The 12,384-nt window shown below is 36.7% G+C and overlaps 1 protein-coding gene across 1 annotated transcript in view; it reads left to right on the top strand.

The window, feature by feature from the left end:
• Window positions 1–12,384, top strand: part of epb41l4b (erythrocyte membrane protein band 4.1 like 4B) — a 36,473-nt gene that overhangs the window by 11,077 nt on the left and 13,012 nt on the right. Inside the window, exons 4-16 of the mRNA XM_067448637.1 lie at window positions 241–319; window positions 3,505–3,549; window positions 3,990–4,042; window positions 4,148–4,268; window positions 5,121–5,208; window positions 6,534–6,622; window positions 6,715–6,784; window positions 7,191–7,360; window positions 9,012–9,121; window positions 9,295–9,325; window positions 9,465–9,498; window positions 10,071–10,186; window positions 11,613–11,752. Coding sequence (XP_067304738.1) covers window positions 241–319; window positions 3,505–3,549; window positions 3,990–4,042; window positions 4,148–4,268; window positions 5,121–5,208; window positions 6,534–6,622; window positions 6,715–6,784; window positions 7,191–7,360; window positions 9,012–9,121; window positions 9,295–9,325; window positions 9,465–9,498; window positions 10,071–10,186; window positions 11,613–11,752 — 1,146 coding nt within the window. The remainder of the gene's footprint in view (window positions 1–240; window positions 320–3,504; window positions 3,550–3,989; window positions 4,043–4,147; window positions 4,269–5,120; window positions 5,209–6,533; window positions 6,623–6,714; window positions 6,785–7,190; window positions 7,361–9,011; window positions 9,122–9,294; window positions 9,326–9,464; window positions 9,499–10,070; window positions 10,187–11,612; window positions 11,753–12,384) is intronic.

Raw genomic sequence — 12,384 nt, 5'->3', positions numbered from 1 at the left:
GAATAACCGCAGTGCTACCCTTCAGAGTGGTATATGCTTTACAACACTTTTAAAAGCCGTTGAGTCACACTGAATCAACATTAGCTGTGACTTATGCCTGTCTCTATGACAACAATCTTTCATAACCTTCAAGGAGAGCTTCTTGTTTTTTTTCCTTTGAAGTTTATCTACAAATTTCATTGTCATTGAGTGTCTGTCCAACGTACACATACTCTTACTCATAAAATCTCTCTGTCGTAGATGGACCGCCATACAGATTGTTTTTCAGGGTTAAATTCTATTCTTCAGAGCCCAATAACCTTCACGAAGAGTTCACCAGGTAAACAACAGCATTCACTTTGCTTTTTCATTGTGTCTGTCTTCTAAGGCACTATAAAATATTACAAAAGGGTCCTATAGGGTTTGTATGCTGGTTTTCTGTAGTGACTTAGTTACACACATTTATCATTTAGCTTCTGAAGTCTTGAAATGCTCTCAGGATTACATAAAATATTTTAATGTATTGGTAATGAGTATTTTATTGGTTATCAGCTGATATTAGAGATTTTTAAATATATCTGTATCTGTCAATAAATTGAGCATGGTAATTTCCTCTATTTTTACTTTTTGATTACCTTTGCCATCATCTAACAAGTTAATGGAAGTTAATCTTAAAAGTTACAGTTAAAAACACTGTTATCAAAATTAAAAATGTAATCTTTACAATCCAATCTCATAATAAAAATCATTTTTCATTCTGTACATTATCATGTGATGCTGCATGAATTCACTTTTGGTGTAGTGGTCTATTTTTTGGTTAGTTTTATTTTTAATTTACTTAGAAAATGTAGTATATAATTTTTATAATCGCTCATTTATCGGGTACCTTGAAAACATGAAAATACTTGGTAACACATGACAATAAGGTTCCTTTGTTTAATATTAGTTAATTGAACTAACAATAATAAATACTTCTGCAGCATTTATTAATCTTAGTTGATGCCACTCAACATTTACTAATACATTATTAAAACCAAAAGTTGTATTCAACATTAGTTAACGCACTGTGAACTAACATGAACTTTTGACATTTTTACATTAACAAAGTTTCATACATGCTGTAAGAATATATATTGCTCGTTCATGTTAGTTAATCCATTAAAGGTAGGGTAGGCAATTGCGGAGAGGCTAGCAATAACAAGTTAGCTTCGAAAGCATGAGATCCCACCCTCCCTTCACAGCGTCTCCAAAGCCACGCTTCCTTCAAAACGCACGAAAACACAGCCAGAGCAAAATCAGCAAAGCGTCACGAGAGACGACACAACATTACATGAACATTAAACCTACAAGCAGTGATGAAAGGGAAACTTGCACCTGGTGCCACATGCATTCAAGTGGGTAAAACTTGGAGAAAAATAGCAGTCATTTTGATGTGCCACACTTTCTGCAGCCAGCAGGTGGTGCTTTGACTATAACTGAATATTGCCATGTAAATGTCTTCAGGTCAAGACATTTATCAAACATGAAGTTTAGGGCAGATCAGCCATTGTTTGTCTGAGTTACAACAACTTCCTGTTTCGTAACATTAATTGCATACATTAGCACTTGTGTTACATGATTTAATGTGTTTCAAGCATGTTTGGTACTTCATGGCATATTTAAATGTGTTTGTGGGAGTGAATTATAGTGTAAAGCATGCCATTTCCTATTGCCAACAGGTGGCGCTATGACTAACTGAATGTTGGCATGTAGATGCTTTCAGGCCAGCACTCTAATCAAACATGAAGTTTGGGGCAGATCGGACATTGTATGTCTGAGTTACAATAACTTCCTGTTTCATGGTGAAATACATTTTGTCAGGCCGCCACACACACACCCTTTAGTGAAAACTGAAGAAAGATCTTTACAATTTAACATCGCAAAGGCCTTAGATTAGACTGACCAAATATGATGCTTTTCTGATAAAATCTCCAGGAGGATTTTGTTAAAGTACAACGTTTGGAAGTGGCAAAAACTGCTCAAATTTAGATTTACTGTAGGTATTGGGCAAGAACGACACTTAATTGAATTTTTATAGGTGGCGCTATCAAGCCATTTTGCCACACCTAATTCTGAAACCCATATCAGACGTCAATTATCACCACTTCTGATGCATGTCCAAAGTTTCGTGAGTTTTCGAGCATGTTTAGCCCCTCAAAAATGTGATTCATTTCTGAGAAAAAGAAAAGACTGAGCAATTCCAATAGGGTCCTCACACCATCAGTGCTCAGGCCCTAATAAACAACAGCGCTACCATCTGACTGCTGTAGATTAATTGTAGATTAATTTCAGCATTGATAGTGTTGACACAGAACATGAATCCGAGACTGAGGATGGGAACGTCATGGGTTGCCATCTTGTAATTACAATTAAGACATGGTGTGGGCCCAGTATAAGCTCGTTGTGTGTCTGCTGTTCATTTGTGGCACTCGATGACTGACTGTACAACTTAGCATAGCCTTACAAAATGAGCTGATGATGTGTAATCAAGCAGCAACCTCCCTGTGGTCTCTCTTGAAGCCAATACGGAAGTAATTTAAACTGCAATTCCTTGTCTGGCCACTAGGGCTCCAGAAGGGAGCAGAATCTCATTGAGCCTCATGTTAAAATTCCCAACTTTACAGCAGGAAAAAAAAACATGTTTACAGCCTGGTGCAAATTGTGGTTTTGGTCTATTCGTCTAATTTTGCCTTTCATGACCACTGTGAGGGGGGTGAATTTTTTTTTTATAAATAATTTGTTTACATTATATAAAGCCTTAAAGTTCTGCATAATTAATGAAGTTGTTACTTTGAGTGACAGATGGATAGCCATTTATCCGCCGTCTATAGTCATTGCGTCACATAAGCTCTGCCCACATCCCGCCTCTTTGCCCATGTTCTGTTATCTGGGCATGACGCATTGCTAAGATGGCAACGGCCGGCTCGTCTCTACTTAAAGCTTCAGAGCGGCTTATCGGAATCCTTTGGGTGACGTCACGGACACTACGTCCATTTTTTTTTTTTTACAGTCCATGTGTGTAATATCTGTACGAGCATGGTACGTAGAAGTATGTAAATACATATGCTGACAGGCAGGTTGGACATTGTGTGATTGAACAAAAATGTTTTGGTCCTAAGACTGTCACAGAAGATATACGTATGTACAAGTTTTAATATTTAGACCACTTCTATTATTGATTGCTATCAGGATGTGAAGAGCGTTTCAATCAGTATAAAAAAAGTGTTTGTAAAATAAATTGAAATTCTTACCTTTAACTAATGTTAACTAATAAGACCTTATTATAAAATGTTACCAAATAATAATCTGCTTATATTAGTCAGTATTTTAATATAATTTCCTTTCTAAAGTTTATGGCTAACCTAGCTGTAGTGTGTGTGTGTGTGTGTGTGTGTGTGTGTGTGTGTGTGTGTGTGTGTGTGTGTGTTTGTGTGTTTTATATATATAAAATACAGATTTATGACTGTGTAACCACTTTTTTTGCAGGTATCTCTTCGTACTGCAGCTTAGACAAGACATACTGTCCGGCAAGTAAGAAATTACTCTTACCTCACAGCGAGACAAACATGCACACACAGTGGAAAGAGAGGGGGCCTTTCATATCCTCCTATTTGCCCTCTGTCACAACTCTGACCCTCCCTCTGTCACACACGCACAGTGAGGCAGGGTTTCTACAGGGGTCCAATAAAAGCTCTGTTTCAGTGTGTATAATCTGGGTCTGGTCTCCTGGGTGCTGCTCTGCTCCTTTTTAATAAAAGAAACTCCAATGAGAACCAACACACGGCTTCTAATTTAAGACCGATACGATCCGACACACTTTCCCACACAAGGTGCACACACTTTCTTACATAAACACAGGGTCTCGTCATCTCACATTATACGGAAGTGGATTTTGATCAGTTGCATGTTTTGAAAGTCACATTTACAGGCTGTTTTAAGTGTCATTAAGTCTCTCCTTCTTCCCCGAGCAGGTTAAAATGTCCATATGATGTGTATGTGGAGCTCGGGGCTTATTGCTTACAGAGTGAGTTGTGTGTGGCCAGTTTGGACTTATTTTTTCAAGTATTTACATATTTCCCGCAGATTTTTGCATTTAATTTCCATTTCTTTCTATTCCGCGTGTTAATAGGTGAACTTGGGGATTGTGATCCATTAGAACACTCTATTGTATTGGTATCAGAGTTTCGCTTTTCACCCAAACAGACGGATTTTATGGAGGCAGACATCTACCGAAAATGGGCTGAGTGCAGGTAATGAGTATTTCTTATCCCCACTATACTATACAGTTTGGCAGCTAACATGTAACAGGGTAAAAGACTGAAAGTGGAAATACCATGTAAGCCACAGCAATTCAGAACAAATGAAATTTTTATCAAGCAAAAACTAGATGCAGTTTGATATTCTAGTTAGCAGATGTTAGCAGTCCGGTTAACCGATGTATCGCTTGACGCTTCCTCATGTCACACCTGGTTAGAGCACGATAAGACTGTGTGTGTTTTGAAGTTAAGTGTCTGATTTAGTCTCACTTCATTAGGACACATTTGGACACTTTTAATTTGTGGTGATAATCGCACTTGAAATGTTTACATGCATTTCACACAGACTCTAACACGCTCTCCCTGTGGTTTTAATTAAATCCTCAGCTCTGTATTTGATCCTGTTTTAAGAGCAATCATCAAAGTCAGCGTGCTACTGTACAAGTATGTGCTCCGCTGCTGATCAGTCCCTAAGGATAAGAGTTGTTGCATTTGTTTAAATGTGTCTGGATTGTTTGTTGCTCTTGGGAGAAATTTCTACACTTTATAGACCTGGGGATTGAAAATAGCCAGGCCACCAGAGCATAAAAATAAGAAACAATGGCTTAAATTGAATTCTTACAGATACTATCAGCCAGTGTAGAGATTTGAACAGATGTTTAATGTAAGAGTGTAGCAGAACTTTGGTTGCGCTCGATGGGACATATGGCAGATGCTGTCAGGCTGTGCAAGAGGGAGTTGCTGTAGTCTAGCCATGTGCTTATGATGGGGTACTGGACAAAAAAGTCCTGATGAGTTATGGTGTTCATTGTGGCTCATGAGTTTGAATGTTACATCTCTCTATAGGGGAATGAGTCCTTCTCAAGCTGAGCTAAATTTCCTGAATAAGTGCAAGTGGTTGGAGATGTATGGAGTGGACATGCACTTTGTGAAGGTAATATCACTTACTTTAGTTAATTTAAATCCTTTCAGTTCTTGGTCAATACTAAGAGCATATTCAAATTCTTGGCTTCATATTTTGTTGTCTTCACTCGCTTATACTTCCACAATAGCTCTATAATAATAGTGTATATTACAAAGACTCTTCTAACTCAATCCATTGCATCTTCCTATATCAGTTTTAAAACATTAAAAGCTGCATTATATCGTCATAATAGCAATATGCCTCTACAGTGGTGGAATTAATCTTTATAATGGCAGTTCTAGAAGTATTATCATGCTGCCATTCATCTGCCCATCTGCTCTTAAAAGTAACTGTGATATCAGGAGGAAAACTGCAGTTCAAAAGCTTAAAAATAAAATAAACGATTACTTCAATCCAACAAGGATGCATTCAATTGATTATAAAAGGATGTCAGTAAAGACATTTATTATAAGATTTATATTTTGAATAAATGCTGTTCAAACAACTTTGTTCATGCTAACTTAATATTTTATCTCCCCGCCTCCCCACACACACACAATTTATTGGCTTTGATAATTTAAGAACTTTCTATTCATCAAAGAATACTGAAAAATGCATCAGTTTTAAGCAGCACTGCTTTTTTCAACATTTAGCAAATCAGCATATTAGAAGTATTTCTGAAGGATTATGTGACACTGAAGACTGGAGCAATCCGGTTGTTAAGGCTGACGTCACGCGGCAGCGCTTCCGGGTCCAAACGCTCTATCTTATACCACAAGAAAAACTACAAACAGTGCTAATATACACACACAATGTGGTGTGATACTACAAAAAAAGCTATAATCATAACCTTTTTCTCCATACCAAAATTCCAGATGGCCAGACAGTGATTCATCTTTTTTAAATCGTTAAAATATTAATGTATGTGATGCTGTGAGCACAGAGACAGTTGTGTAGACTGTAAGTATTTAAAATGTAAATCTTTTTTAAACGTTTGATGTTTAATATGAATAAATCGCGCTCAAAAACGGGCGTCAATGGCATTCTCAAGTGAAACGAGTTGAGGCTTGGACCCAGAAACGGCGTTACTTACGTCACGACTTAAGCGGATAATGCTGAAAACTTAGCTTTCCCATCACAGGAAAAAATCACATTTTTAATTATGTAAAAATACAAAAGTTGTTTTAAATTGTATATAATCACAAATATTACTAATATTTCTGATCAAATAATTGCAGTCTTGGTGAGCATGAGGCAAAACCTAAAAATTGAAACATACCTAGACTGACCCCAAACTTATATGTTTGAGATGGTGTGTGGTCAGTGTAAAAGTTCTGTATACTGACTCTGTGCAGGGACGGGATGGAGGAGAATATGCTCTGGGACTCACACCCACCGGAATCCTTGTTTTTGAGGGATCTAGCAAAATTGGCCTATTTTTTTGGTGAGATTTACAGATATACTACTGTTGTTCTGAGCAATGGCTGGGTCATTACTTTCCATCTCAACATGCTGGTCATAAATGTTTCCAATTAGGCCTAAAATAACCCGTCTCGACTTCAAGAAGAACAGACTGACATTAGTTGTGGTGGAGGATGATGAGCAGGTGAGTTTTACATGCATAAACTTGCACTCACTTATCTGTGCTCACACTGTAGAATACTATACGAAAATTATACATAGAAATTCCTCTATACCTTGGTGGATATGATGTTTACATTTTCTGTAATAAATATTGCTGTGGAATATTGCTTGTAAAATACTTTTTAATTTTGCTTAATATTTGTCAGAGAAACAATAAAATATGTATGCTTTTTTTATGCTAACTTAATATTCGACTCTTTTTTTCACAACTTAAATTTTTTTTTAAATTATATAATAGAATAATTAAAAATTATTTTAATATTTTAATATAATCTTAAAATATTCATTCATAATTTGGAAAAACCCTGCTCTATGATGTTAAGTGCTCCAAAACTTACATTTGTGTGTGTCTGTATTTGTGTGTGCAGGGCCGGGAGCAGGAGCACACATTTGTGTTTCAGCTGTCGAGTTCACAAGAGTGTAAGCACTTATGGAAGTGTGCAGTCGAGAGCCACGCCTTCTTCCGGCTCCGACAGCCAACCCACAACAAGAGCAACCGCAGTGACTTCACACGACTTGGCTCACGCTTCAGATTCAGGTGCATACACACATCTCAAGGATCTGTATCGGGGCCAATTAAGCTTCCTAAGATATCCTAAGCCCAATCCTTTATTTTACATCACATGCAGCAGGTGGCAGAAAATGCACCTTCTAGTAGGTTTGATAACAACCATTATAAGAAAAGGAAGCTCAAATGTGCATGCGTGATACGCAAAAAAACAAAGGTCTGTTCTAGCATTCACAAAAGCTTTCTACATGCATCACCATTTCTTTTTGTTGCAATTATTCTGCTTTATTGTACATATAAAATACAAGAAGTATTTAAAATTGCGACCACACAGTCTAACTTACAATGCCTACTATTAGGGTGTAACATATTGTGTCACGATATATCGCAATGCAAAAATGCAACAATATGTATTTTGGATAGTGACAATCTGCATTGTGTATAGTTCACCCAAAATGAAAATTACTGAGAATTATTTTTAAAAAAAATAAGTTTGCAGAGTTTTAGTGTCAGTAATACATTAAACTACTATATATAATGCTGTATATAATGTATAACAATGCATGGTGGGGATAATTGTGGGTCCTGATAATGCAAGCATATTCGTCCAAAATAATTCTGTATTTTCAGCTTCAGAATCATGAATATTTTTATTCTGGTATCATCATTGTCCTGTGCATTGGGTTACCAGCACCTTATATATAAATGGCATATGATATTAATTGCTATATTGGAATTACTATGTAGTGATAGTTTTACATTTGAGCCCCCTTCCCTTTAATCATTAAACTCAGACAGGATTGGAGAATAAAAAAACGATTGGGACATACTTACAAGCATGCACACCTATTCTGGCAATATATTTACCCTTTTGCCTTATTTAACCCCTTAAGTGTCACTGGCCCACCGGTGGGCCCATTTGCCACTGCATGTTTAAAACAATTATATCCTATATTTATCCTGATCTAATGTTGACAAACTATATATCATTCGAAAGCTTACGAACTCAAGATTCATCCTGTGCAAACCGTTTTGAAATCGGACCTTGCGTTACCATGGAAACTGTGCTCTAAATTATTCCAGCGGGCTCCTCCCCAAGTGACATCGTCATGTTTCATATTTATTTAACTACTTTATAATAAAAACCTTTTCTAATCTTGACAAAACGCATATCGTCGGAAAGGTCTGAGTCTCACGGTTCTATATCTGCAAACTGTTTTGTGATATTTACACAAAAATATATACATTTGACACAGGAAATTGCATTAAAAATATCAATGGAATTTCAATGACACCCGATGGCTATTTGTGGTACAACGCCTAAACGAAACCTTAATGGGAACTTCAATTTTTGTGATGATAACTTAAAATTTGGAACACAAGTTGATTAGACATATGGCTTTGATTTGATAGTGATTTTAGAGTAAACATTATTTTGTATCATAAATATCTAGTACAGTATATTTGATTTACAGTACATTTAAACTTCCGTAACTTTTTTATACTTTTTTTAAGTGATTTCACTTGAGCAATACTCTGCTGACTGTCTTCTTTAAAATGAGACCAGACTTATGTCTATATTCCAAAGCATTCTTGAATTGCCTCCATTTAAGTTTGGATAGTGAATTTTCATGTATATTTTCAAAAAGGGGGGTGACACTCATGTTGTTTGTCTTTACAGTGGAAGGACTGAATATCAGGCCACACATAGTGGTAAAGTCAGGAGAGCAAGCACTTTTGAGAGAAGACCAAGTAAAAGATATCCATCACGAGCCCAGTCTATGGCCAAGGGTATGTTTGTGTGCTATATGCAGTTTCTGCTGGTAATAATCAACCTAATGCATTTCTGACATGCTTAATCTTTGTGTCTGCCCTGCATCTGCCCTAAAGCCTGTGAATGGTGCTTTAATCTAAATACCACATCACATATGTCATGTATATATGACTGCTTTTGTCTTCCCCAGCCATGACTCCAGCAAAACATCCCCATCTAAGGTAAAGCCACACAATCATGAGCACTCGGATGTTAAACTTATGCTTATTAAATAATTTCTGTTGCAGTTCTGAAATGAAAGGTTGTTCTATTGCTACAGATTGTAATTGTTTAATGAATAATTGTCTCTCCATTCTGTAGTGCACAAACCAGCCCTGAGCCAAGCTTAAAACCGGTACTCTTTCAATATCTTTTTATATTTTTCAATTATCAATTTTTTTTTACTTTATATGATTATTTTAGAAAGAAATACATATGCGGATTTATTGAAGGTGCAGTGTGTAGTATTTATAATGATCTATTGACACAAATGCAATATAATATACATTATATATTATACAAACTATATTTTCAGTGGTGTTTTTATTACCTTAAAATGAGCCATTTATATCTGCAGTAGATAGAAATGGGTGCCAGATTTAACATTAACCCAACATATTTATTAAATATATTTTTATAAAATTATATTTACAGTTTCATTCTGTTTTTAAAAGACAAGCCTGAATTCATTTATTTTATTGACAGTTCTATTTTATGTAACAGTAGGAAAAGTGGGTTGAAAAGCACTATTCTTTGTTTTTATTGTGAAATATTTATTGTGAAAAGTTCAATAATCTTATATTTTAGGGATGTTTAGCATGATTTTTTTTTTTTTTTTACACTGAGGTTTAGCAGACTGGGTTCTTAATTATTAAGTAATCAGAAAGAGACACTCATGTGAATCATGTTTTTTGTGTTTCCCTCCAGTATAAGCACAACATTCCAATTGCACAGGAACCCTGGCAAAGATCACATCCGTCTAGTCTGACCCCTCCACTATATGTACAGCCCATGGATTTGGGACATGTTCCGCCACCACACAGGTATACATTTGTTCTACCAAGATAAAAGCTATTTCAGTTTTTCAGTATTTCAAAAATCACAAAATTTAGGCTGATCTCATCTGTGTTTCACCTGCATGTGCATATGTGTCTGATTTAGACCCTCCCATGTGGACAGACCCCCTGCGAGCAGTGGTGGGTTTGGTGAGAGCGGTTTGATTGAGTGCAGTGGCAGGAGTGTGTCTATCGTGCACAGAGACAAAGTTATGACTGCGCTCTGAGCATGTGAAAGGGTGTTTGGATGAGCTGCTCACCTTAGTAAAAGAGACTGCTGAACGCTCGCATCCAGTCACAATCAGCCTGTCATCCTTCTTCATCATCTCACCTGCAGGAGTCTCATTCATTGCTTGTGATCATCCATCATCAGGTCTCATCCGATCAAATGCATCCTGAGATGACAAAAACATATTCAACGTTTGCGGACCTTGACGTCTGACGATCTGCATGTTAATAGCTTTTAGAGTTTCACATGATTTACGATAAAATCTAGAACTAGCCTGAAAGACAATGTCAGGATACGTAACTGCTGCTGTTGTGGCCTTATAGTCTATATAGATCAACTATAAGAACATCCAAAGGCCGAGACTGATGATCACCCTTGTTCTAGATTATAGCCTATTTTATCATTTAGCTCATAGATTTGTGCATATGTCTGAAAGTTTACTGTTAAGTGCAGATCACTTATATGATATAATTCCAAGATGAGCACCGACCTGTTTACAAACCCTGCTTTACCTAATTTAAATTCACATTGAAAGTACTTGTGACATCTGTTCTATATGTGCTAATGATCATTGCGTATTTGCTGAAGTGTTAAGTTAGAAACCTTCGTGTTTAGCCATCAAAATCCGTTCAATCAGCAAGGGACGGGGGGCTTTTAATGACTACAGACTGCTGCAATAAGACCTGCCTTAATAAATGTGTTGTTTACACAAATCGACTCAATTTTATTGATTATGTAAACCCTTGACATTTGCTTCTCATTTTTGTATTAACATTTGCACTGTTCCATTTTCTGTTTAGTAACACCATTTGCATAAACACGTTGTTGTTATTGGTCCATCCAAATGAAATGAAATTACTTTCATTAGCACTATTAGATTAGAGTATGCATGTTTCTGCATGTCGTTTTACCGTGGTTATTAATAACATACACGTTACTTGAAAATAAATTAAAAAAAACAAATGTACCAGCTCAGATTTGCATTGTTATATTGCTAGAGTTAATTGTGTTGTGAATGTATATGTTAGATCAATAAAGATGACGTATGCCATTCTGCTGCATGTGTGGGTGGATGTTGGGATACGTTATATGAATTAACTCTGATTCTCCGTCATACTGCCAAAAATAATGTGGAGCTGTCATATACCATTGTACTCGGCATCATTGCTGTGCATTGTTTTATAGTTTCCCTTTGAGCACTGCAGACACCCGGAGGTTCAGTGTTGAAGAGAACGAACCTCCTCATTCTGGAAAGATCCATCGCTGCTACCATCACCATGGATATGAAAAACAGGAAGCGCTGTGCCTCACGACAGCTAAACCTAGTAAGTCCAAATCTACAAAAAAAATAAATACATAATAAAAAAATAAAGCTATATAATAAAAAATAAAGCTATACTGACCAACTTACATTGTAGAGACATTTTGTTAGATGTTTTTTTCTTCTCCCCAACGCAGAATAAACGGTTGACCCTGGTCTCAGAACTGATTTGAATTAACTGATTCGCTCTTAAAGGGTTAACTTAGTTCACCCAATAATTAAAATCCTGTCATTAATTACTCATGTCGTTCCAAACCCGTAAGACCTTCGTTCATCTTCAGAACACAAATTAAGATATTTTTTATGAAATCCAAGAGCTCTCTGACACTACTTTCAAGGCCCAAAAAGACATGGTTAAAATAGTCCATTTGACTACAGTGGTAACGTTTAGCCCATGGTTTAACCTCAAATTTATGGAGTGATAAAAATACTTTTTGTGTGAGAATAACGGGGAAAAATAACAGCTTGAGACCATAGCTTGAGACCTATGCTTGAGACCTCTTCTTGTCTGTGCCAGACGTCGTCAGTGTCCTTCGCGCTATGTCAGAACGCCGGCTTACCATTGGCCAACGCTGTTCATGTGAGCACCACGACCTATGCGTGTGATGCTGAGCAAGAGCTAGCCAATGGTCAGCC

Source organism: Pseudorasbora parva, chromosome 7 (genome assembly GCF_024679245.1).
Source record: "Pseudorasbora parva isolate DD20220531a chromosome 7, ASM2467924v1, whole genome shotgun sequence".
NCBI classification, from domain to species: domain Eukaryota; kingdom Metazoa; phylum Chordata; class Actinopteri; order Cypriniformes; family Gobionidae; genus Pseudorasbora; species Pseudorasbora parva.
The sequence above is the reverse complement of the archived record's forward strand: the minus strand, read 5'-3'. Positions and strand labels throughout refer to the sequence as shown.